The sequence below is a fragment of the Zalophus californianus genome, chromosome X, assembly GCF_009762305.2.
Source record: "Zalophus californianus isolate mZalCal1 chromosome X, mZalCal1.pri.v2, whole genome shotgun sequence".
NCBI lineage: Eukaryota > Metazoa > Chordata > Mammalia > Carnivora > Otariidae > Zalophus > Zalophus californianus.
In genome coordinates this window covers 102736187-102763680 of record NC_045612.1, presented here as the reverse complement: position 1 = coordinate 102763680, position 27494 = coordinate 102736187, and the positions used below count along the sequence as shown (strand labels likewise).

At 40.9% G+C, this 27494-nt stretch overlaps 1 protein-coding gene across 6 annotated transcripts in view; it reads right to left on the bottom strand.

Moving 5' to 3' along the window:
• The window catches only part of DMD (dystrophin), a 2214577-nt gene that overhangs the window by 50521 nt on the left and 2136562 nt on the right, over positions 1-27494 (bottom strand). For 4 of the 6 annotated variants that reach the window (XM_027607979.2, XM_027607980.2, XM_027607981.2 and 1 more), the window contains 7 exons: positions 16578-16744; positions 14214-14325; positions 12452-12588; positions 11698-11736; positions 7380-7445; positions 6195-6260; positions 3373-3531 (listed from right to left, as the gene is read on the bottom strand). In XM_027607979.2, the coding sequence (XP_027463780.1) occupies positions 3373-3531; positions 6195-6260; positions 7380-7445; positions 11698-11736; positions 12452-12588; positions 14214-14325; positions 16578-16744 (746 nt within the window). The remainder of the gene's footprint in view (positions 1-3372; positions 3532-6194; positions 6261-7379; positions 7446-11697; positions 11737-12451; positions 12589-14213; positions 14326-16577; positions 16745-27494) is intronic. The other 2 variants (XM_027607983.2, XM_027607985.2) reach the window with 1 other exon arrangement.

Here is a 27494-nt window from a genome sequence, read left to right as displayed (position 1 = left end):
AACTACAGAATAAAGGAACACAAAATACACATAGATATGGCAAGTATATGTCCAAGGGACACGGGACAATCTCAGTTTTAAATATCCATTCCCGGGGCACCTGGTGGCTCAGTAGGTTAAACGTCTGACTCTTGGTTTCAGTTCAGGTCATGGGATCGAGCCCTGTATGGGGCTCAGCAGGGAGTCTACTTGTCCCTCTCTCGCCCCCTCTGCCCCTCGCCCCCTCTGCCCCTCCCCCGGCTTGTGCCATGTGCACATGCGTGCTCTCGCGCTCTCTCAAATAAATAAAAAATCTTTAAATATCCATTCCCATTTTCTCTAAAAGTATGCTTGTATTAGTCTGATTATATGGCCCAGTTTGACTTAGGAAATAGAGTCAGCTTGGCGGGCCCTGAGAGAGGGCATCTACTGAGCCCCTGGATTCTCTCAGAGGAAGGACAGGAAAGGGTGAACTAAAGCCCCTCAGGCATCACTCAATTCAGGGATCATAAAGGCAAAGCTACAGCTCTGAAGCTCTTTGAGCGGAACTCTTAAGAGAGGACAGAGCAAAGGAAACCAAATAGTGTACTTTCGGGAGGGGAGCTCTGGAGAGACATTTCTTTGGAATTCGGTAGGGAGTGAAATGTGACAAAGTGGAGGAAGGAAGAAAGCAGCTCATCCCGACCATTACTTGAAGGTCGGGAGGACTTACACAAAGACTTGCATCAACATCAGATCCTTCATTTCAGAGCTGTAAGGAGCCCTGGTGTCATTTTCTTTCTTTATTTCTTCCTTTGACAGAATGAACCATTTCATTCTTGGGGAGTGGTCTTGGATATCTTTCAGGAGAAAGTGGTTATCATTGTACCACAAGTACATGAACTGGTTTATTCATGCACAGCCTCAGGGCTCCTGGCTGGCTTAGTCAGAGGAGCATGCGACTCTTGATCTCAGGGTCATGGGTTTGAGCCCCACGGTATGTGTAGAGATTACTTAAATTAAAAAAAAAACAACAAACTTAAAAAAAAGAATACTGCCTCAAGTCAAGGTACATTCCAGGGAATATGCCTCAATTCTGTGTAAATTCTGTTTACATAGAATGACTCTTTTTTATTCTCTGGTGCAAGGGTTGGCTATTTTGAGTCAGAAAATCTGGACCGGAAGTTGGTTCTGCCACTGGCTGTGAAATCTGGGTCAAGCCCTTTGAACCTCTGTGAACCAGCATTTCTCTGTCCATCTTCTTGACAGAGCTTTAAGGGAGATTAAATGACCCAAAATACATTAAAGTGCTCTGGAAATGATGAAATGATAGTTATCAGTACTCTTTACCAACACCCTTTGGTCTGGTTTTCATGGTATAGAAGCAAAGTGTGCCAACAACATGTAAGACAAAACTCTTACCCAATGACATGGAAAGATATATTGCATAATGGCAACAATCCTATTGTACAAAAATATTTTTATTCCTGGGTAACATCAAATTCTACTCATCATGCCAATCCCAACTTTTCCTTCTTATTTGACTCTGACCCCTAAAATAACTATAGATTTAACACAGATGGATACTAAGGAGGATCCTCAATAAAGGAGGGGGAAATGTTGTATCTACCATCACCTTCAGTGCCAGTCTTACAAATAAGGCCAAAAATAATGTTACCATTACAACCAACAAAATGTTCCGTATTGCCTCCTGGACAGTACTCATGGGACATCCTTGCTGTATTCTTAAAGTGAGGTTTTTACCAAACATTTCCTGATTACCCCCTAAGTACTCACACTGTGCTAGGAACTCTAGGGGACCATTACGAGGATGAAGACACAGTCCTTGCCCCAAAGGCATTCCCTGTCTTGTTAGAGAGAGGCAATGGGAATTAACTAATAAAAAGGCAAACCAGTCAGGGAATTCTCTGAGAAAGGTTCACATGATTCAGAGAATATAGGCAAAAGATCGATTACTTCCAAATGTCGGGATCTAACAGCGCTCTATGGAAAAGATTATTTAGAGGAAGGTCATGGTGGATGGGTAGGACTCCCTCATCAGATATGGAAGGGATGGGGGTTAGTGGGTAGGCTGAGAAGCAAGCTTGAGCTTGACCCAGAAAGTGGATGAGAGCAGGATGTATTCAGAAACAGCTGCTACAGCAACGTGGCTGGAACACACAGGCACAAAGGAAGATAATGTTGTAAAAGGAAGTCAAGAGAAAGTTCTGGAAGGTTTTAAGTGCCCAGCTGAAAAGCTGGATTTTTTTTTTTTTTCCTAGATGCAGAAATGCAATGAAGGAAGAATGCCATGAAGGGTCCTGGTTCCGGAAAGATAGACAATTCAAGTCGGTATGGAGGATTTACTGGAGGGGTGAGAAAGAGAGTAAAGAGAAGCCAACTGGATAAGGAGCATGGCCACAGGTCAGGGGTTTTAAGAGCCAGACAGAGGGCAGTGGCAGTAGAAAGCAATGGATGAATGGCAGTTCGCTTTTTCATCTTGAGGTGACCTATTCCCCCCCCCCCCACCCCGCCCCCAGGGCACCAGTTCTCAGACACACTGCACTGTCTAGATTCACAGGTCTTGGTGCCTTGGGCTAAAGCGAAGAGATAAAGGTTCTTAAGTCCCACAAATCTGAGCAACTGCTCCTTTAAAGACTTGCCTGGTGGCATTTGTCTAAAGAAGGCACAGTGAGTTAGAAGTGATCATACGTAAAAGCCTTTCTTAACCAAGAGACCTGTGATATAATAAATGTAACACAAAAAATGTCCAATGATTTCTATTTTCCTGACACCACAGAGTATCCCCAGATTTTTACACCTGCGTCCTCTCTGCTGTCATTGTGAATTTTCTTCAGGCTTTTCACTTCTAGGGTTTCTATTTCTCCGCGAACAGCTTTTTCAGATGATGACTGACAACTGGAATGGTCTCACTAACCTGCTATGATGGTGAGCATTAATGATTTCCGTGTTTGAGGATGGAAAATAAGATGAATGAATTCGTTCCCAGATCCGACCAAGCCAACGAACCTACTTTCTTAAATGCTTTGAGGTAGATAATATGGCCAAATATATGTACAAATCATATAATCGTGAAATTAAAGGACTTGCTTTGTTCTTAAATTCTATTCTCAAATACATAAAGCCTCTGAAACACATGCAACAAATCAATCACCACCATTAGCATTAATTCCTTTCACCCCTAAATTCGGACTTCTTAATTATACTATCGCATTCATTCTCTTCTTGCAGGTAACAAAAAAGGAGAGAGAGAGAATCTGTAAATGGAGCTAAACAGATTATTGTAGAAAACAATTAGACACAGAATGACTAAGTGAAGATTCCTGGTGCTTTTCTATGTACGCACGTGTATGCACTCTGCATACCAATGACAAAGCTAGAAAGAAAACTCACCTGTTTTCTTCCTCAAGATCTGCTAGGATTCTCTCTAGCTCCCCTCTTTCCTCACTCTCTAAGGAAATCAAGATCTGGGCAGGACTACGAGGCTGGCTCAGGGGGGAGTCCTGGTTCAAACTTTGGCAGTAATGCTGGATTAACAAATGTTCATCATCTCTGGAAAATAAAATCAAAGGTTTTGGTTTTTTCCCCCCCTTATTTTGCTTTGGGGGTCAGGGACTCGGGTGTGAATTTAAAAATAGAAACATTTGCTCTTAACCATTAATTAGACCCCTTTTCCTATTTCTAAAGACATTTTGATACTTTTGAGGTTGTGATCTATGATCTTATTGGTGACAATTCAAAGTATTTCTTGCTCAAATTTTCAAATGAATTTGATTGGCCTATTTACATGGGCAAATGAGTAGCAGATTTACAGAAATACTGGGACTCTTATGTTGACTGTTCAACCAATAGTTAACAGATATTAAAAGACATAACAATGGCTCTATAATGCTTTTACTACCAAGCCTGTCAAGATAATCTGTTCACTAACCCACGCTCTTGTTGACAATGACCAGGAAAAATAACCCTGCAGCCTTTACAGTAATTAATATTTTTTTCAGGGGCCCACAAAGTGTTGCTTTGCTAAGCCAGTTTGAACTTACAAAAGCCATAGAGGCAAGATGGTAACAATAATGAAACTGGAGACAAATGATGGTTTCATTCAATTATTGTTCAGAGAGAAAAACAAAAACTAGAAGGAAAAAAAAAAGCCACTGGGATGACTAATTAAAAGAAGACTGAGCATCTCATTCTTTAGAATAGCTTTTAAGGACTAATCTTCAGGAACAAAGAAGCAAAAGGCTTACATTTGGGGAGGCAGCTGCAATGTTTCCTTAAAACTAGGAACTCTCTAATACACAGGAGAAATTATTTTCTAAATGTATTGCTCCTAGCTCCTTAGAAGCCTGTGCACATCTAAGTTATAAGAACTTCATTCTGTTCTTAATGAGAGGCTAAGGCTCTTTGTTTCTCGTTAGATATGAGTAGGATGGTATGTTGATATTCCCCTCTCTAAGTCTTCTGAGTTGAAAAACAATTCATGTATTTAGGAAAAAAATGACTTAAATGATTTTGGTCTGTCAAGCCAGGTAATTGGTTGAGAAGGGAAAAGTTGTCTAAAAATAATTACTGGGTGTTAAAAACCAACATTTAAGTGAAGTCAACCAATCCCCCAAACAACTTCCCCAGATCTGCCCCCAAAAGATCATGGTTTTACTGTCTACTACGGAGTCAAAATGCATTTTATGTCCTCAGAATGAGCTAAAGCTAAATTTCATTTAACAATCGTAAAAAGATGTTTTACTACCTAATTTATTATCCCTCTTCCCAAATTCTGAAATTTTATTGCAAGAACTTCCTGTGTTTAATTACAACAGAGCTATAATTAAATTTCTCTTACTGTTCTCTCAGGCGGTCAATGGCAGCCATTATTATACAGATACAACTTGAAATAATTTGAATGTGCTGGAGCTTCTAATCACCAAAAGTGGTGACACAAAGAAGCAAATCATTCAGGTTGTTTACATTTGGTTGATTCTTTGGCCACATATTTTCCTGTCAAGGTATTTTATATACTAAACCTACTAATACTTATCCCCATAACTGAGAAAGAGAATGTACCACAGTTACTTTCGTTTGGGGAAAAGGTTGTTTTTGTTTTAAGTAACTCAGTCATATACAAACGACTGAGTGTCGACTTGATTCAACACTCACCTTTGCAGGTGATCACCTGTATCTGCCAGATGATTTGTTCTCATGTCTTCAATAACCAGCTATGTATATACATGCCACTAGGATATTCTTTCCCTCAGCCTAATCCTTACAAAGGCTCTTGCCTCATCGGAGTGTGACGCTGGGCTGCCACACCAACGACATGATAAATTTACCACTCCTTCTTCCCTTTGCCTAGATTCCATGACAAAGTGGTGAGACACCCGTAACTTATCGAAGTAGACACTGCTGTGCTTTGACTAGATTTTTTTCCCCTCTCTCTAAATTACCTATTCGGTTAGCAGATCCTTATCTTTTCCTACATATTAGCTTCTTAATCGGCTCCCTCCACCTTGGGCCCTTGGTTCATGGCACTATTCCTCTGTGTTCCTCAAGGTGAACACTTCCCCAACTCAGTAAGAAAGCCACTCTTTCCCTGTTAACCATGTCTAGCATTGCGCTCTCTCTTCCCTTCTATTTGACAGGCCTGGCTTATCAGCCCACTAGACAACTTCGACCTAAATTTGTACTTCCTCTTCTGAAACCCTTCACCAGATTGCCTCACCTGATTTAGCTAGCGAAGATGCTAAATCACAAAAATCTACTACTTCGGATTCTGAAGGAAAATGCCCAACTAACCTACCAGATGGGAATACCAATGCAACCATACCAAGATTATATGTCTGCTCCCGGAGTGGAGAAAATACTACTTAGTCATCACATTTAAAAATTAATATCTAACCCCTTTAAATATCTGGCAGGTTTGGTCAAAGATTAAGCATTTCGTATAATTTCAATATTTGAGCCTATGCAACTTGTGATAATCCGGTATTAAATAAGGCCCACTGTTTTTGCTACTCTGGAATACCAGTAATGCCACATTTTGTATGAGCTCATTCCGTGTCAGGTGGTTAAGAGTCAAAGGAAAAAAAGTCAACGAATGGCTCCTTGAAAGATCAAGTGAGTCTAATGCTAATTCCTATCTTCTGCACTACCCTACCTCTAAAGCCCTCAAAGCAATTTCATCGTCAGGAACATTTTGTAAAAAGAGACAGGATACTTACATGCTCTCATTAGGAGAGATGCTATCATTTAGATAAGATCCATTGCTGTTTTCCATTTCTGCTAGCCTGATAAAAAACGTAAAAGCTCATTAAAACTTATGTGATTTCTTAGAATCTATTCAAGACCTAATCGAACATTCCTGAAAACTAAAGGATAAATCATGTCAAGAAGAGAAAGGAATCCTTCAAATTAAAGAATGTGTGTGTTGCCCTAACCATTTGAGGCAGTGAGTGGTGGACCACAGCTAGTTAGGAGCTCTACATTTATGCTATAAATTAGAAGGGAAGTTGTATTTGGTTGTTGTTTTCTTCTTCTTCTTCTTCACAAATTGATCTTGCTTTCACTGAGCAGGCCTTTGTTTTTACAAGAAAAGCTTCCCTACCAGCAAATACACTGTACCTTCACTACCCCTTGTTTTTTAAAGACAATTAAAGCTTTCCCCTGATGACAGACTTATATAGCTAGTTAATGCTTCCCACGGTTGACAAACACATTTAGCAGTTAGACTACTGATAAAGGATGGACTCATAGTAAGCTCTCTGAACAGTCTGCCACCAATTTTTACCTTCAAAAACCTCCTTCCCCTCAGACAATAATAAAATCTTCTTACCACTAAAAATTAAAAAAAGTTAACCAAACTCTTACAGACTTCTTTAACGAGCATAAGATAGCTTACAATTAGCAATTCGGTTTTTAAGCATAAAAATTCGCTGAAACACAGAGAAGGTGGGACAAAAAGTTGCACGGATTAGGAAAATTAATTATTCTTTTCTTTACAGCATCTGGTGTTAAATAAGCACGCAAATAGAAAGCTAATGCTTTCATATGCTCTAGAGAACACAGTATCATTTCTTCACCCATGGATGGTTGGTCTAGCAGTTCTCCAAGAAGGTGAGATGATTTCTAAGCCAATTCTTAAACGTGCTCCATATGCAAAACATAGCAAAGCTATCAGAAATGTTTAAAGGCCAGGATGAGGGGAGATTGTTCTGGACTAATGCTCTTACTGGTGTCCAAAAACAGCATGCAGTGGAATGGCATGCAAGTTAGAGGGCAAGTGGATTAGTAGAAATCAGACAAGATTGGGGGGAAAAAGAAAAGGTTTGTTTCAAATGATTATAGGTTAGCTTTCCTTGGTTAGTTATTTCAATCAATATTTGCCTGGCATTCAACTAGTCTCATACCTGCTAGCATAATGTTCAATGCGTGAATGAGTATCATCGTGTGAAAGCTGAGGGGACGAGGCAGGCCTATAAGGCAGAAAATGTGATTAGTCACAGATACCATCCATTAATGGAGAAAAAAAACCCCACCACACAGTCATGTTATATATATGGCCTAAAATGCTTTTCTTCTAATGCTCTGGATAATGTACACATTTGGTTGTTCCTATATCTTAGATATATCATCAACTATTTTAAATCCAAGTTTGAGAGGTAATTTCTCCTACTTCTCATTTTTTTCCCCAAAGCCATCAAAAGAGATCAAAATCTTCTCTGGAATGTTTCAATTATAGAAGGGGAGATGATCTCTTTGTGACATTTTTTCCTCCTACCTTGTCATTTCTCACATCCTATAGTTCTGAGACTACGTTGGCACTAGGTGGTTAAAAATTTTAAGTAGTGCCCCCCCCCACGCCATTTATTAGCTGCTTTCTTACTGAATGGAAACTGTACATTTGCTTAGTACATTTACAGTCAACAATTTCAATTCCCAGGAGGCCAGGCCAGGACCTTTTAAGATCCCACACATCAAGATCTCTTGGTCTGTGCTGTTTTGTAAGGAAGTAACATGTCCACCAATTTAGTACAGTTTAGTAGCAGGACCATATTACTACTTCACAAAATAAAACTGAATGACCCACAATGATACTGTGATGTTTTAAAAAAAAGAACGACTAAATCTAATAAAATGTCACAATACCTGCAATATTTCTTAGTAGGGATACTGTGTGCTAACATACAGAGAAAAAAACTAGAGGGGAGCGTTAGCATGAATAGTCTATACGCTTTTGGGGTGTAAAACCCTACTTTTTCTTTTTAAGCTCCAGAGACTAAGAAATCTGGTAAGGTTAATATTTTCCCCACCCTTCTGTATCTGATCTATTAATTACCCTTGAAGTTTTTATGGTATCTTTTGGATTAACCTTAGGAAAAAAAAAATCCATCCGTTCTGAAAACCAGTTTGGACTTGTGCTTTTCGGTCGTAAATGGAATAAAGTTCTCTTCCACTTCTGTCCTGACACAGAAAGCCCGTACAGAAAGGCATGGACCCAGAAGTCCACAGTAACCTATTCAGTGAGGACTGGTTTAGCCCAGCGTCCAAACAGCATTAATGGATGTGGTCAAAACACTAAGAAGAATACATTTGTTTTTACTTATATGGAAAAAAAAAACCAAACATGTAGTTATCTAGGCTTACCTAGGAAATAAGTTTGAAATCCCCATTTCTTAAAGAAGACACGCAATCCTAAAATGATTACAACACAGTATAGCAAGCAACTAGGGAACTGAGGTCTTCCTTGAGAGATAAATGTCTTATTTATGAAACCAGTGTTGTCTAGGTCAAGTGTCACTCTAATCCAATTTGTAATGAACTACAAAGACCTTTAAGCTGTCATGAGGAAACAAGGATGGCCACCCAATTTACTAGGCAGATCCAAAGATTTCCGTGTGAATCTTCGCTCTAGTTTGGTAGAGTTCACATCATTTCTTAGAACCCTGGAATAGTGCATTAGAAAAATGCTAAGGTTTGTTTTAAAATATTCACTGCAGGTCAAAATAATTTAGTACTTGGATTATTTGGATTATAAGCCCTATCTTCTGGAACAAACCAATTTTTCATTTACACACTTTATTTTTCTCATTTACATATTGCTGATAAGCTAAAAGCCTACCAGGAAGAAAACGGTTAAGTGTTTTCCTTTTCAATGGTTGCTACCTTGGCAGTGTACAGAACAAAGAAAACCTGAGACCTTTGAGCATAACTATACCAAGAAAACTAGGCATGTAAATCCAAAACACTTTAGTAAAATCTTATACAGAAAATATTATGCAGCACTTTAATTCCTAGCCTTGAGGCTAATTCCATGTGATTTTTGTTACTAAGTAGCACCTAACAGAGCATGCATAAGCACAAGAATTCCTAAAAAAAAAAAAAAAAAAAAAAAAAGTATACTAAAGGAGGTACCTCTTAAACCAGAAAATGAGCCAAAAGGGAGCCCTGTTCAGAGAAGGCGCATTTAAAAAACCAAGAATAAGTAGAAAACCACTTAGTCCAGAAACAAAACTAAATGCAAAGCCTTCTGAAACACTTTTCCGAGAGATGGTAAGAACACTGTTCTCCCTTCCTACTTCCTACACACAAAACGATATACCCAGAAGGATTAGTCCTGTTATTACTAATGGCCAATTCCATCCCCACCCACCACCGGTTTCTCTTTTGTGAAAACTCCATTAGTAAGTTTTCATCCGTTTACGTTTCAAAGCAGAATAGCTCAAAGGATACTGTTTGTCTCATTTCTGGACAAACAATATAAAAGGCTTAGGCTAGATTTAGTTTTTAAGAAAAATACGACAAATACAGGTAAGTAAGGGTTTCCGCTGAGGAAAAACGAAAGATCTGTATGTCAGTCAACGTTCAAATTCTGTGATCCACATGAGAATCTGTTAACATCAGAGGGAATTCTTGCAAAATTAAGCCACCTCAGGACCTGGTTCTTCTGTCTAAATAGGAGAGCTCTGCAATATATTTTATAAATTATTTAAAATCCCCTGAGTAAAGACTTTAATAAAAATGCTGGTATTAAAGAAATAGGGACCATAGCCTGCTGGGTCTGGTTTTCTTCCTCAAAAGGATAATTTCCCACTATTTCTGAATAATTGAGCAGACTTTTTATAAAAAAGGCAAAGTGATTCTATGTTTTAGTTTCTAGAGGAAGATATTTTAATATAGGATGTCATTAATTTGATAGTTCTTCAAAGTTGAAGACAAACACCCTCTACTTAAAATAAGTGACATTAAACTCACTTGTCATGTTTTTTCTCATTAGTTGATGTATTCAATAAACATTTTTTTTCCATTCAAGGAACTGTTATTTTTTGCTTATCATTTTGTGTTACCTCCATCCATGCATTTTTAAAGTTATTCTGTAGCACATTTGCCTTTTGGATATTTCAACTGGCTAAAACTTATTCCAACACAGAATAAATCCATTCGCTTAGTGAGGATTTCAGTCCATCAGTTTGTTCTGAAGTTTCTCATTTAGGAAAGGGTCAAACTTCTATAAATAAATAAACTACCCGGGTTAGGGAAAACAATTACCTATGAATAGCAAAAAACCAGAACTGAATCTAAATAACTCCCCTTGATGAATAAAAAAATCAGGTATAGGTACTGTATCTCAAAATTAAGGGGCACAATAATGCAGCTTTAACAAAGAAAGGGACACCTTACAATTCTTTTAGGCCAATAAAGACTTAAAATAAACCTCAATGAATAACTTGCATTTATCACTACAGGATTTTTAAAAAAGGATATACTTTAAATTAAATTACACGGTGGAACAATAAAAGAGACCCAATAAAAATAAATCGAGTTCTTCTAAATTGGTCATTTCCTTCTCTATATAATAGAGCTGTCTGACTTTAAATAAATATTTTAATAAAGTACGCTCTGAAATAACAAAACTTTGTTATAAATACTCCACACGATGTAACTTTAAAACAATGCATGCTTTGTTTACTAATATGTAAATCACCGACTCCCCAGAGTTTTCTAATAACATCATAAACCCTAAGATAAACCAATTATCTGTTGGTATCTAATATTAGCATTATTCACATACACCAGTAGTGCAGAGTATACTTTCCTTCCAGTGTAAATGTGTAACTATGAGCTGAATATTTAGTTTGGAGAGGAGAGGAAAGTGAGTTTAGTTCAAAACTGAGAAACTCGTGTGTATGTGTGTATAAAGATTAGTCCGGTAGCATGATAAGAAGTACACACACCTGACTGAAATTATTCCATCAAACTCCACATCCTACTATAAAACAAATTCTGCTGATTTTTAATGGTCCACTTGTAACAGGCCCTAAAGAACAAACCATCATCCTTTTGAAAGCCCTGAAGTATTGAATCTCAAAAAATATGGCTCAAGAATGTTATTATGCAATCAGAGGAGCTTATCACGGAAGAATACGTAAACGTGTCTCTCAGGAATAGAACTAACAACCCATTCGTTTCTTTGATGACTGACTCCAGGCCAGGATGTCTGCTGGTTAAAGCCTGACCAGGTAGGGACCCGGAAACCTCACTCTGATTCTCCCGCTCTGTGGTGGATGGCACTCTAAGTGTCTTACCGCGGGAAGAAAAAAAATGAAATGAAGGAAGGGAAATTAATGTATCCTTAAAAACCAAACCAAACCAACAGAACAAAAAAATTGTCAAATCAAGCAAGCAAATGTGTTGGTGGTAGCAGCCCCCTTCAGCAGAAGTACTCACGCAGAATCTACCGGCCAGAAGTTGATCAGAGTAACAGGACTGCAAAACAAAAAATGAGGTGGTGAAGAGAGACACAGGCAAACTCAGCCACAAGAAAATAAATAAATAAATAAATAAAAATAAATGAATTAATTAATTAAAAAATACTGCGAGGTCAAAATAAATAAAATCCAACCAATTAAGTATGAAACATGAAAGCAACAGCCAAACAAAGGTGGAGAGTGAGGTGAAAGAAAAACAAACAAGTGTGCGATTGCCATCCGTTATGGGAAACACGAGAAGGTTGCAGAGAGGTGGAGATACCATTTTGATCATGAGAATCATTGCTACTTACTGTGAAGAAACTTCCTGTGAGTGTCTTTTCTTTCAAGGAGATAAAAGCAACTAGGTATGACCACACAATCAGATACAAAAAGACAGACGCCTAGTGATTTGTGAGGGAGGAAGACCGAAATGAAAGACTGGAATCACTCATTTGTAAACAGTCCCATATTTCTTATAAGGGAATTAGTAGCTGTCGTGTAGTTTCTTTCCCTGTGAGATCAGGTTTCACTTTTGGAACAGGTAGGTGTCACGGGACAACTAACGTGGGAAAATGGCAATTGACCATCAGCTTGTTTTTCTCTTTTCGGCTAAAGTAAATCTAAAGAAATAGGAGAGACTGTTTGCATTTGGGAGTGAAGGAGGGCATTCAGCTGAGAGGAGCTCAAATATATGTCAAATGAGAGACTGCTTTGCGCTTGCCACTACTCACGTTTCCATGTTGTCCCCCTCTAAGACCGTCTGCACTGGCAGGTAGCCCATTCGGGGATGCTTCGCAAAATACCTTTTGGTTCGAAATTTGTTTTTTAGTACCTTGGCAAAGTCACGAACATCTTCTCCCGATGTAGTCTGAAAGGGAAAGTGCACTGAGCTCAGACCTACAAAGGTACGATCTCAAGGTAAAAGAGTACTCACTCCAGTGCTCTGCTTCAGGGCACTTGTTCCGTAACTGAAGAGACACAGTGGGGGTCAAGAGCCAAGTCTATGGACAAAAACCGGGCCGGGCGTAGCAGTAACTAGTAGGGCTCACTTGGGCAAGTTATTTACCTCTCCAAGGCTCCGAACGCCTGTAAAATGGCGGCAGTAATACCTCAACAAGTTGTTATGGCGAAAAACAAGTGTAGCAACTATGAGGGCTACTCAATCAATGGGAGTTTGTAGAACTCTTAAAGTGGACCTTAAGTTTGGCCACACTTGGCAGTATTTTAAAAATGATTCTGTCCACAGCGATGTCACGTTTCACCCACTGAGTATCATTCTATTCACTGCGTGGCTCATTCTCCATCACTGACTGCCTTTGCAAGAGGAATCCAAGTGAGAGAGACAGTGAAAGACCTGGGTCAACGCTCTGATGACGGAAGAGAGAAAGAAGAGCATAAAAGTTCGAGAGCAGAGCTTCTCAAACTTTGCTGCGCATGGCATCCACCTGCAGATCTTGCGAAAATGCAGGATGGATTTACAAAGACAGGGGCGGGGCCTGAGCTTTTGCATTTTTTTAAAAAGATTTTATTTATTTATTCATGAGCGACGGGGGGGGGGGAGAGAGAGAGAGAGAGAGAGAGAGAGAGAGAGACAGAGAGACAGAGAGAGACAGAGAGAGAGAGAAAGAAGCAGAGGGAGAAGCAGGCTCCCAAGGAGCAGGGAGCCCGATGCGGGACTCGATCCCAGGACCTGGGGATCATGACCTGAGCCGAAGGCAGACGCTTAACCATCTGAGCCACCCAGGCACCCAGAGCTTTTGCATTTCTAGTAAGCTCCCAGGTAATGCCAGTGCCACGGAGCAGGCATTGAATAGCAAGCAGCTAGTGTTTAAAGAACATCACATTGACACCCATGTGTGTCTGACCACCAAGTCTATGTCCTTTCCATGTCACCAGCGATTCTTTCAAAGTTCTGTGAGCCAATGAACACTTCCCCAAAACAACATCTTGGGAGAAAGCTCCACCTCCTAATTATAGAGCCTTGCGCAAATTATTTAACCTTAAGACCTCAGAGTCCTCATCTGTAGGAAGGAGATAATAATAATACCTACTTCACAGAGTAGTTTAAAAGGCAAAGGCACACGTATATACATGTATATTGTATATATACATGTACAAATAGTCAAAAAAATAAATAAAAATAAAAGGCAAATGCCTAGCATGAGTTAAGCAAGACTGACTGAAAGCAATGGATAATAGATTCAGAGGAACCCCACATCACCCCCTACCCCAACACCCAGCACCTCCCCAAGGCCATAAAACGTGTCCACACAACTGCTAGGGCTGTGCAAAACCAGTGTGAAAACGTCTTCTCAGCACCACCCCACGCACTAGGATCAAGTAAATCTGGAGCCTACAATGAGGAGCCACTTTAGCTGGGGAACATCCGGGGAACTCATAAACCCCAGCATCACACATCATCTGCAGTACTGTGCAGAAGTGAAACTCCTTCCAGGTGAGCAAATTCTCACGCCAGGGAGGCATCTGACTTACCGGAGTGCAGTATTCCACCATGGGATAGTGCATTTTATGGCCTTTTGCAACTCGACCAGAAAAAAAGCAACTTTGGCAGATGTCATAGTTAAAGTGCTTTAGACTCCTGTACCTGGTGAAAAACAAAAACAAACACATATGTATTTCTTCAAATCCAATTCCCAAAGAATGTTCTTTAGTAAACCTTCTTCCACATGGTCTTAATTCATGAAACAAAATGCAATGTTCATTAATCCCACAGGTAAGTGATTAACTTCCTCCATCTATAGATCTCTGGTGCTTCTCCTTCAGTATCAAAACATTTTGGCAGGAAGACTATCCTATAAACGTATGGAAGGAGGGAAGAAAACTTCAGCTCTCATTTAACCTCCACGAGGAACCCTTTCAGATTAAGTAGGAAGATACTGGCAACCTTCCAGTCTTTTGAAGACCAAACGCAAGATTTTGAAAGAACTTCCAGGAGAGAGAGAGATGGATGCACTGCAGGCCCCCTACCCATTCTGGGGACAAACATTTTTCTGAAGCAATTATTTTCAAAACAATTTATCAAGAGGAAGCAATTTCACAAAATACAGGCAAATGAAACAAGGACTCTCACTGAAAATGCTTCTTGCTTTAATCACATTTTCTGATTGACTGGCACGATTCACTTCCAGGTAGTTACTCGGATGATCTCTTTTATGTCTCTCTCTTCAGAACCGCGCCCCCCCCCCCCCCCCCCGCACCACCACGTTACCCACAAATGATAAGTGAAGCCCCAAGAAAAGACAAACTGGGGCTGGCTGAAAGCAGCTGTAATCTGTAAGTACGGGCTGGTACGTCCGCCCCCATTCTCAGCAGACGCTATTATTTCCTATTCTCCCTGCCTTTTGCTTTCTCAGATAAGAATGCTAGCCAATTCAAATAAACATATTCCTTCTACCACATATGGAGATGTGGGGAAAAAGCTACCTTTTTTAGATCCCAACCATCTTTTGAGAGGGGGAGGAAGAAAGAGAAGCGCCGCTTCCCAAAATAATCTAATTCGATAAGGGCAAAAGAATTAAAGGCAACATCACTCTCAGATCCTCCAAAGCACCCCCGTTTCCTATTTTGTGAAACCTCCCCCTGCACATCAATCTCAGTAGCTAGGCAGGGAAGCTGAGAGCAGAAAGGTAAGCGTTGGAACACAGTCCCCTGCGGTTTCCCCTCCCCATCTCCCCTGTCATCGTTTATACCGGCCAGAAACCAGGAAGGAAGGAAAACTGTGTCCTTTGTGAGCACTGTCTACTCAGGGTGGTCTAGCTAGGCTTTAGGAACCTCTAACGGTTTTTGCAAAAACCTCTTGGTCACAACATGAAGTACAGAAGGACAAACCAGGGGTAAAAGAGGAGTGAATACAAAGCACACGAATGGTACGAAGCAGTTATTACGAAGCAGAGAAATAAAACAAGTCTGAGCAGAACTAGAGAAAGAGTACTTACGTAGCTGTTAAGTGGATTCTGAATAGGCACAGACCATATAGCTAGTTGAGAACTGGACGGCTGAGTCACTGCTAGGGAAACCCAGATGTTGATCCAGATGTTGAAATACAGCCTCATTTCAAAATCTGGATTTGGGATTCTTGTTCGGTAAGATTAACAATATCCCCTCTCTCCCAAAACAGGTCACCGAGGCTGAAGATTTAAGAGCCAACTGCTTTCCGTGACATTTTTAAGAATATCAGAATAATAACCTGCTATGCTTCCTATCTCTTTCCCTTTTAAATTTATAAAGAACCTTTCCCTTTTTTTAGCTGCTTTGTGAAATTTTCATTTACTTGCATACTTTATATTCCCTTAGAAGTTCATTAGGATACTAGGCAAAGAGTGTAATCAGATTCACCGATCAAGAAGTACGTTCTGGGTTGCTTGAAACAATTCTTGTGAGTTCAGGGAAGAAGAGTGGGACAAAGTGAATAAGAAACTGAGCTACCACGACAGGTCTCCCCAAACAAAACCATCTCTTAGTCTTAGAACTGATTCCTAGAGAATTTCTAGCAAAAGGAAAAACAAACAAACAAACAAAAAAACCCAAAGAGATGGTTAACACCGTCTGGCCCCGGGAAGGAGGTGGCGCCATGAATCAGCATTCCCCTGCCACAGAGGTATCTCCGAGGAGGCAGGCGGTCAGTCGGTCCTGCAGAGCTCCACAATGAAGGTGCAAAGGGCCACCTGCCTAATGAGTCAGAGCCACCAAACTAGCCCGGGGACCAGGGCAGTCACTTGGGAAAGGAACAAACTGACAGCAACTGGCACAGGAGATAAAAGATCAAGTCCGAAAAAGGTGAGAGACACGAAGAAAAAAAAAAACAAAAAACAATGCCATTTGGCGGGTTCCCGATACCTGAATCCGATGATGGGACACTCCTTGCAGATGTTGCACTTGGCCTGGTGCTTGGCAGTCTCCGCGGCAGCCACCCGGTGCAAGACGGGCAGCCACACCATGGACTGGGGCTCCAGTCGCATCCAGTCTAGGAAGAGGGCTGCTTCGATCTCAGGCTTATTATTAGCCTGTGCAGGACAGGAGGAAAAGCGAAGGGGGGTGGGGCACGGGGCAAGAAGAGAAAGAAGGGGAGAAAGGAAAGGAGGCACACGTCAGTACAGACCGGACATTAAGAAATTCAGAACAGTGGTGGTGCGATGAGACCCACTTTTCACAGCCTGTTTCTGCCAATGTCCCCCTCGCAGCCACACGAGCCACCTACCCCCTAAGGCTTGAGTAACCTGCCATTACTCTGTTCGGCTGCTAGATGACAAGAAAGCGAAGCAAAACCAACACGTGGAGAAAGGCGAGCAAAATACACACCTGTGCCTCGACACTCCCTTTAGCTCCAGTTTTGGGACAGATATACATAAGAGTGAGACAGAAGTAAAATGCCGAGTGTTTATCGATAACGTTTCAAAGAAGGTTAAGGAAAAACCAACTCAGGAATTATTGATTCCTTGTTTTTTTCCTAGACAATCTATTTCTCAGTGTTTCATGGAAACATAATGAAGAGGCTCTAAAAAACATTGGGTCCTGGAGCTTCATTTTACAGACGAGAAAACTGAGACACAGATGAGGGAGGTAGCTTTTCAAAGGCCATACAACAGACTAGGAGCTGAGATGGTCCTAGAACCCAAACCTCCTGGTCTACTGCTGTTTACTTGTTAACCCTACAAGATGGCGTCTTAATTTTTGTGTGTTGTTAGATTGACCAATATATTGGCTACTTTGTTTTTCTTCATTGCTTCTTTCGTCTCACATTTTCCATCTGGGATCCCTTCTGCCTAAGTATATCCTTTAGAATGTTCTTGTAAAGTGCCATGTTGGAGGAGAATTTCTCAGGTTTTGTTTGGTCTGAAAAATCTCCTTTTTAAATCCATATTCTTGACAGCTATCCACATTGGGTATAGATTTTTAGACTGAAAAGGTTTCTTTTTTCTTTTTTTGGTTTTGTCTCTTTTTATTTTGTTTTAGCACACTGAATTATTATTTCACTTTTATTTTACTTTCTCTGTTGTTACTGTAAAGAATTGTCCTTGGTAAAGCAGACTGTTGCTCCTTTGAAGGTCATCTGTTTCTAGGGTTTATTTATACTTTTTTAGTATTCACTGGGCTTCTTGAATCTTTAGCGTCTCTGGTCAGCTCTGGAATCTTCTCAGTCATGACCTCAACAAATAATGCCTCGTCTCCATTTCCCCTCTGTTCTGTTTACAGAAATCTATTAGATAAATGTTAGACTCTCTCAACCTGACCCATGTTGGTCTGCATAGGCCCTCCTTGTGCTTCATTTCTAACAATCCCTTCTATCTATTTCTCTCTTTGGTAGCATCCAGTCTGCTGTTAAGCCCAAACAGTAAGTTTTAAATTTTGGTTGTTGTACTTTTTAACATCTACAAGTTCTATTTGGTCATTTTTAAGGTCAGTTCTACAAAGTCTGTGGCTCCCTGCAGATATTTTTCTTTTTTTTTTTTTTTAAGATTTTATTTATTTATTTGACAGAGAGAGACACAGCGAGAGAAGGAACACAAGCAGGGGGAGTGGGAGAGGGAGAAGCAGGCTTCCCGCGGAGCAGGGAGCCCGATGTGGGGCTCGATCCCAGGCCCTGGGATCATGACCTGAGCCGAAGGCAGATGCTTAACGACTGAGCCACCTAGGCGCCCCCAGATATTTTTCAATCTTAGCTATTATTATTTTTTTAAACAGAGTAAACATGGTTTTCAAAAAACCATCTGTCTATTGATTCTGAAGTATGAAATTACTGTGGGTCTGTTCCTGCAGTCTGCTGTTTCTGCTGGTTCTCACTCACCTTGGGTTCTTGGGTGCTTACATTTTTTTTTTTATTATATACTACATTGACCTTAAAAAAAAATCTTCTGGAGATACTTTGAGCCCTAGAATGCAAGTGCTTTCTACAGAGAAGATGTTTGTTTGCTTTTGCCAAGAACCAGAGAACACTGCCAATTCCAAGACCGATTGAAACTGAACATAGGGAAGGGTTATTTAGTATCAAACAAGTAATGAGTATCTACACTGCAAACCCATGTTGCTTCTCTTGGAATGTGGTTCGCTAATGAGGAATCTGTTCCTACACTGCAGACAGAAAGGCAATAGGGCTTGGACTGAGAGGTCATTTGGCTTGCAAAGCTCACCACTTCAGCACTAGTCCAGCCGTTACCCCTGATCATAAATTTAACAACATTATAATGAGCTATTTGACCTTGAATTTCCTAGCTGCAAAACGCTATCAATCCGAGGTACTGATCAAAAGCTTTTGTGGAGGAGCACTTTCCTCTGTGCAGAGTGCCATCACAGAGGCACTCTGTGGAAAATTGGGGGAAAAAAATCATGGAACCTAAAGATGAAAGGGACCATGCAAGTGAACTCATCCTTTTGGAATGGCACCAACTCTTATGTGATGCCACTGTGTTCTTAGAGCCACCATATAAACGTCAGCCGTACCAGGGAGCCAACCTCCTTAATGGATGATCTTGAATGCCTGAGCAGAGGTACCCCTGTCAAAAGTACTTCATCACACACAGCTGAAATCCAAGAGCAGAGCGGAGGCTGTAGAATCCAACCACCAACAGTTCAAAGCCCAGCTCTGCCATTTACTGGCGGTGTGACCTTGGAGAATTAAATTTACCTCTCTGGGTCTTACTTTTCCTCTGCCTTGAGATGGAACTATGAATAGCACCTGCCAGATAGGGTTGTTTTAAGATTTAAACGAGTTAAAGGAAAGGTGCGTGGAACAGTATCTGGCACATAGCAAGAGCCACACCCGTGTGTGCCACTGTTACCCTCACTGTTGTTGTCCGTCCCACCAGAAACCCAGAGGGTCACAGGCTTTGCAGAGCCTTTTCAATATTCTACCTGAGTGGTCATGTCTGTCCCATGCCTCTTCATTCCTATTCCTTTTATTTTTAAAGATTGTGTTTATTTGTTTGAGACAGAAAGAGGGGGAGAGGCGGGGGGGGGGGGGAGGGCGAGAGGGGGAGGGCGAGAGGGGGCGGGAGGGCGGGAGAGGGGGGGAGGGCGGGAGGGGGGGGGGAGAGAGAGAGAGAGAGAGAGCGCGAGCGAGCGCACAGACCCCACACTGAGCGCAGAGCCCAACCTGGGGCTCGATCTCACAACCCTGAGATCATGACCTGAGCTGAAACCAAGAGTCAGACGCTCAACTTACTGAGCCACCCAGGCGCACCGCTCCCCGCCTCATTCCTTTTATTTCTCATAGGACATGCCTTGGTTTGCCACTGTCCTTTAGAAGACTACTCTCCAAATATTATCTGTTGGGAATGAACGGTACCTCCACTTGTCCAGACAGTAGGACTGGATGACTTTCTTTTGTTTTGTATTCTAAGCTCACACAGGGTTTCCACTCAAGTAAAATCTCTGGGTCAGTGCTTCCCAGTGCATCCAGCAGATCAGTCATCCAACAAAGTGCTTCATGAAAAGAAGGTCAAATTAATTACGGAAACACTGCACATTATATCTGCCTCTTAAAATGCTTAATGAATGTTAACATATTAAAAGCTGAGAAGGTTGTTGGTCAAGAAACACGTTAAACTTTGACCTCAGGATTTCCCACACTAATTATTCAGTGATCCCAACACCTTTATCTTTTTTTTTTCTTTTTTAAACTTTTCAGGCTTATGAACAGCACAAAGTACTAATGCTGTGGCGGGTATAATGGGAAATGCTGTTCTTGGCTGTTTCCGGTGATTCCTCTACTCTCTGCTTGTTCATCTGGGATCAGTTTCTTTCACGTTCATCAAGGATTTCCCGTGAGTCTGAGCCCACTGCACAAATGCAGCAAACTTGCAGAATCCTGACTCTCACAGCCAACAGCCAAGCCGTTCTTCCCCACTTTGCGTAATTTTTACATTTTTAAAACTTACTTCTTTTTAAACGGTTTTTACATTTGAAAACATGTGTTCTGTCCTCATCAAAAAGTCCCTGGTGAAAGTATCAAGCAGGCCAAGGTCAAACAGGAGCCACACCGCGACACCTCGCAGCTCAGCTCCACAGAAACCCAGCCTTCAGCCTTCAGCCTTCTCTGGTCAAACTTAGGCCTCCTGCCGGTTCTGTCACCGTGTAGGCTCCTGCACGCGTTTCTCTATCTTGTACACAAAGACACAATGATAAGATTGTGTCAAAGGAACCACAAGTTTCAGCTACAATACGTCCTATGACAATCTCCTGCTCCATTGGTCTAGAAACTAACTTTATCAAAATAACCCTTTCTAGCGAGGAGACAAGCCAGCACAGACAGTAAACTGAAAAACATTACTAAGTCATTCCTATTTGAAACATGGATTTACTGTGGCTTCATCTGAACCTATATATTTTTTTTTCTGACTGAGGCTGAAATGAGAGTTTGTTTAATGATGAATTAATAGATACCGTGTAGAGCAAAAATTCAGGCTTAATACAGGAAGCGTGGTAAGAAGAGAAAGCTTCTAATCATTCCAGAAGATGGAAAGTCAAAATCCGACCATGAGTCAGCAACAAATGTAGGTGGAAAAACATAAAAAAGAAAAAAAGCAACGCCATGACTATGATGTATAACTGAAAGCAAGCAGGGAGAGGGTGAGGAAATGGCCTCATGACCCTCAGCACTGTTCAAACCCGCCTTAGAAAATGCGGTGGAGTTCTGGGGACTACAGCTGACCCAGAATTCAGAGAAGGCTTGGCAGAAAGGCACAAGGATAATTAAAGGGTTTGAAAGACCTATGAGAACAGTTTAAGGGAATTGGGATTATTTAGCCATGAACAAAAAAAGAGAACGAGCAAGAAAGAGTGGCTGAAGGGGCAATTTAATAACAGTTTTCAATTATGTGAATGGCTCTTGCATTGGGGCCTGTGACCAGCTGTTCGATCCCTCCACTGAGGACAGAACAAGAAGGGACAGGCTTAAGCAGCATGAAGAATTTAGGCTGTAACTCATACAGAACTTCCTGATGCAGAGCGTTGTTAAAGCATTAGGGTGAATTACCCAGGGAAGCTAGAGAATGTTCTCCTCTTTCAAAATACTATAGATTCTCTTGTGTTTAAAGGTTGGAAATTCTCAAGGTTCTTCCTCGCTCCTAGGATGTAAAATCTATCACTTTGGCTCTTTTAAAACTGCTCACCGATGCCAACTGACAGCACTGAAGACAAGATATGGGGATCCACATGCTCTTTTTGTGTCAATCTTTCATTTTTACTACAAACCATTCTGTATCCTAGTGGTATATTCCCTCTCCTTTTGTCTGGCAATAAAGAAGGAAAGAATTAAAAGCCAGGCAAGCTTCTATAAAGAGCTAACGGTACTAAAACTAAAACCCAGCTAAAATGACATCTTGGCCACTCTAGAAAAAATAAATAAGGACAGACTGGCACAGGAGGAAGCTGTTGAGGACAAAAGACAGGGACAATGGCAGTGAAGGGACATTATCCTTTTAGGTGCCATTATTTTTTGACCAATGGAGATGGTTTCTCTCGGTATCAAGGATGACCTTGCCCTCTCCCCTAAACGCCACTTTCAAACCATCTGAGCAAAAACTCTTGGAACAGGCCATTTGGCCCCGGGTTTTGTCTTGTTTTGGTTTCTGGGTGTTTTTTTTTTGCCAAGACTCTTTTTGCCTTCTCCATGGCAGGTGTAGACAAAGAGCAAAGATATCCCAGCTCCGTGCATTGCGAGAGTTGCAGTTACGGAAGATCTTGGGAGCCCATTCCGTCTCTGTTGGGCCTCACGCATCAGCAACTGTCCACAGCTGGGAGGCCAGGGAAGGAGGCCGTCATCAGGACTGCTGCTCCGTCACAGCAGATGGCAGGTGAGGCCAGACACAAGTGCCATCTTAACAAGGCCCGCAAACAGTGACAGGAATCCCAGTATCTGGACGTTCAAGCCAAAAGATGTCACTACCAAAATAATCATTTCAAAAGGCATGACATACCAAGTTTGGAGTTGGGGGATTTGCCCAGGATTCAGAATTACTTTTGGGTTTCTTTCACGTTATGCTTCCCATAAACCCTGAGGCACTAAAGGACCAGGCCCCACATGGCTGCCAGGGAGTCAACGTGAACACTCCCTTTTCTGTCAGGATTATAGTATCCGTTCGTGGCTACAGACGAAATGCAACGGGAAGATTTCTGAGCAAGCCCCACACCCCAGCTGCCATCAACACATACATTGTATTTTTAAGAGAAGGCAATTAAGCATCTCAACTTTGAAGTTTTTGAAAAAGCATGTCAATGCTTAATCAACTGGGAAAAAAAAACGTTTAAAGTAAACGTTATGCAAGAGACTGTACCCAGTAGTTCTCAGATGATAAAAAACGAACTAACCACCAAAATAAAAAAAGAAAATACTTGCCCAAACCTAAAGACAGGAACTAGGTTTCCATCCCCAGCCCCCCGCCCCCCGCCAGTAAAAGTTTGCGGAACTGAACGAAGAGACAGGAATTAAGCTGCAGGGTGATCACAATAAATAAAAGGAAGGATTAGAGTATCTGAATGAGGTTAGAATTTTTAAAAAAAACTGCCGAGTCATCCTGAAAGAGCAACAAAATTAAACCTAGAAGGTTGTCTAAGGAGAAAACAAAATAAGTAATTCTCAAACTGTCTCAAGTTTACTTTTAAAAACTTCCTCAAGTAAATGTCCCTCTGTCGGTTTGTCTGTTATTATATCATACACCAAAGGGCTAACAGCCTCTTTCTAAATTTGGAGGATATGTTTAGAATGATCTGGCTTCAAGTATGGGAATATACAGAGTTCATACTGGGAGACTCTGCAGGGAATCTCCCAGGTAGGCAGCCATGCTCTAGGTCAGTGGTTCTCAAGTTGAGACAGTTCTGTATCCCAGAGGATATCTGACAATGTCTGGGGACATTTCTGGTTGTCACAACTGGAGGGAGGGATGTTACTGGTGTCTAGTACATAGACACCAGGATCCTGCTAAATATCTGACAGCGCACAAGACAGCCCCCTCCAACTAAGAATTATCTGGGCCTGTCAGTAGTGCCAAGACTGAGAAACCCCGGCCTAATGTTCACGTCTCACATTACCATGGTTCATCTGTCAAAATTCAGAAACCGACATGGAGACACGGTGTTAACGGAGTGCCAGACGTCCCTGGGAGCCCCGCAGGGCACCTAACAAGCAAATAGCTATCCTCTACAACACAGAAATGGAGAAGCCATGATAGGCCTGTTCCACTATTAATTGGGAGATAAAAGCCACACTGGTTAATAGATCATGAAGAGACGAAAGAAAAAGGACCAAGAAAAAAAAACAAAAAACAAAAAACCCCGAGCTAGAGGTCACAAGGGAACTTGCTAAAATCGCGGACTTGGATTTGAAATCAAGCTGCTTCTCAAAGAGACAACCCTGTGCAGTATTTAATCATGGCAAATAATTATCCCAATCAGCTAGGGTACGAGAGAGTGTGTGTGCGCACGTCTGCATGCAGGTATGTTGTCATTTCATTTAATAGAGTATTATTATATATGTAATTATAGATATAACAAATATATGTTTATATATTTGTTAAGTTTTTATGTCATATTTATTATATAATCATAGAAATAATTAAATATATAAATGTTGAATACATTCATACGCATGAATAGAATTCCTAAACAGGCTTATTGACAGAAAAAGGTAAATTTATGGAAAACACCAGGACAAACCAAGGAGTTTTTTGGGTAAAAGTTTCATCTCTCCTTCCTGGCCATTTTCATTTGTTGTTCCATTAGTAAAATGTCCCCTTCATAAATCCCAATCACCATTTCAGTATCGCTACCGCTGTTAACAGATAAAGGCATTAATAACTCACAACCCAACTTTTCTGGTCCTGATTGTGAAAAGCTTGTGTTTGGAAAGATTTGCTAAATTTAAACTGATCAAAACTGTTTTGTGAATTAGTGTGTACACAAAGGCTTTAAAACTACAAGGAGAAAGGCTAGCCACGGTCAGATGGTATAGGACAGGCAGTTCCTGGCTGTTCCCAGAGCTGTTATTACAATTTCTTTAACAACCTCTAAATCTACCAAGGGCATCAGTGGAATATTTTACATAAGAGAGAAGTCTGCACTAGGAACGAACATAAAAGGAGGAACAAGAACAAGTTGTAAAGAATATTAATGACTCTTCTTCCAAACAATCCCAATTTTTATGAAAATCAAATGAGTGATAAAAAAGTCTCCTATAAAACTATATAAAACTTGCATGTAACAAATAAAACAGAAGGAAGGTGGCATTTTGATCCTCTGAGACGCAAGAGACTTGGTGCTTTTCATTTGAGCTGCTGAGGAGATTACAGTCAGGGATACAAGGGATCACTTACGAGAGCTTCCACACAAGTTTGGTTCACATCTTGCTCTTAGTCTACGCTACTTCTATTCAGAGAAGAGTGGGTCTCACATGAAGGGCCACACTGTATGTACAAGACTCTTTTCTGAATCTTCTATCTCTGTTACAAGTGTCGTTACCCAGAAGACCAGGTAATCTTTGCTGATAATGACCAAGCTTTGAAATGAGTACAATAATCCATTTCCTGTTCTGCCTTTTCCATTTATAACATTTAGCCTCTAATCAAAAAGGGATACATGCACCCCAATGTTTATAGCAGCATTATTCACAATAGCCAAATTATGGAAACAGCCCAAGTATCCATCCAGTGGTGAATGGATAAAAGATGTGGTATATAGGGGTGCCTGGGTAGAGCAGTCAGTTGAGCATCTGACGACACCTGGTTTCAACTCAGGTCATGACTTCAGGGTCATGGGATCGAGCCCTGCATCGGGCTCCACGATCAGCACAGAGTCTGCTTGAGACTCTCTCTCCTCTCCCTCTACCCCTCCTGCTCGTGCTCTCTCTCTCTCTCTAAAATAAATAATTTTTTTTTTAAAAGAAGATGTGGTATAAATATACAATGGAATATTACTCAGCCATAAAAAACAATGAAGCCTTGCCATCTGCAACCACATGGATGGAGCTGGAGAGTATATTGCTAAGTGAAATAAGTCAGTCAGAGAAAGACAAATACCATATGATTTCACTCATATGTGGAATTTAAGAAATAAAACAGACAAGCAAAGGTTAAAAAGACAGTGCAAGCGAGTGAGCAAGCAAGCCACACCAAGAAAAAGACTCTTAACTCTAGAGAACGGATGGTTACCAGAGGGGAGAGGGATGGGGGTGGTGAGTGAAACAGGTGAAGGGGATTAAGGAGGGCACTTGTCGTGATGAGCACTGGGTACTGTACAAAATGCTGAATCACTATATTGTACACCTGAAAGTAATATAACACTGTATGTTAACTATACTGGAATTAAAATTCTAAAAAATAGGAGGAAAAAAAAAACAAATTGTGGAATACCCATGCAGTGTAATACTGTAATTAAAAGAGAATGAAGTATGGGTAGAGACAATATAAATAAATCTCAGTTATACTGAGTAAAAGCCAAGCAAAAATGGGTATATCCCATAAAATTCCATTTGCAAAGAATTACAGACTCTGCAAAATAATCCATAGTGACAGAAAGCAGGTAAGTTGTCATCTAGAGATAGGGATGGTGGCAGGGGACCTGGCAGGACCGGGAGGGATTACCAAGTGGCCTAAAAACACTTTTTGGGGCGATAGATATGCTCATTTTGATTGCCGCGATGGATTCATCACGTGAACACGTGTCAAAATTTATCAAATTGCACACTTTAAAAATATGAAGTTTAAAAATGAACAATTCATTAATAGAGAAGATACTAGAAAAAAAGAAAACAAACGTGGGGACACGTAGTTCCTGATATAATACGTTTAACTATGTTACAGATGAAGAAAGGCTCGAAGAAGTTAAGGAAACAGCTCAAGATGATCTATTATTTTAATACTTCAGTATGTACACATAAAGTAGGCTTAAAAAGTAAAGACAGAAATGATCACTGAGGAGAATAGACAGGCTGATCTCTGAAATCTTTGGAAACTTTAACCTGTCTGAGAGTTCTAGAGGCTCTGATATCTAAGTAAGGCCTACCTGAAACAATGCCCAGCTACTAAATCTTCAACAAAATTCTGTATTCATCTACTGACAGCTGTATGAAAGTACAAAAATCACTGTGATAGACACATACTCCTATCTTTCTGATCACCTCCTTTGCCCCTTCTTTTCAGTAATGTGTATCCTTCCTCCTCCCATTACATGCTATGGCATGTATGAGCTACAAGGACTAACAGGTTCGGGTTGATCTGTACTGAAGTAGCATAAAAGGAAAAGAAGAAACAGAAAAGGGCACCTGGGTGGCTCAGGTGGTTAAGCGACTGCCTTCGGCTCAGGTCATGATCCTGGAGTCCCTGGATCGAGTCCCGCATCGGGCTCCCTGCTCGGCAGGGAGTCTGCTTCTCCCTCTGACCCTCCCCCCATCTCATGTGCTTTCTCTCTCTCTCATTCTCTCTCAAATAAATAAAAAAAAAAGAAAGAAACAGAAAAGCCTATGAGCATCTCATTCTTCAAGAGCACATAGCTCATGTTACATGCTTTGGTTAACTTGTCACTCCTATGAAAGAGCTGGCTGACACAGAAATGTATGTATGTATGTATGTATGTATGTATGTATTTATATATAAAGATTTTACTTATGTACTTGAGAGAGAGAGAATGAGCAGTGGGGAGGGGCAGAGGGAGAGGGAGAAGCAGACTCCCCACTGAGCAGGGAGCCCCATGCTGGATTCAATCCCAGGACCCTGAGATCATCACCTGAGCCGAAGGCAGACACTTAACCCACTGAGCCACCCAGGT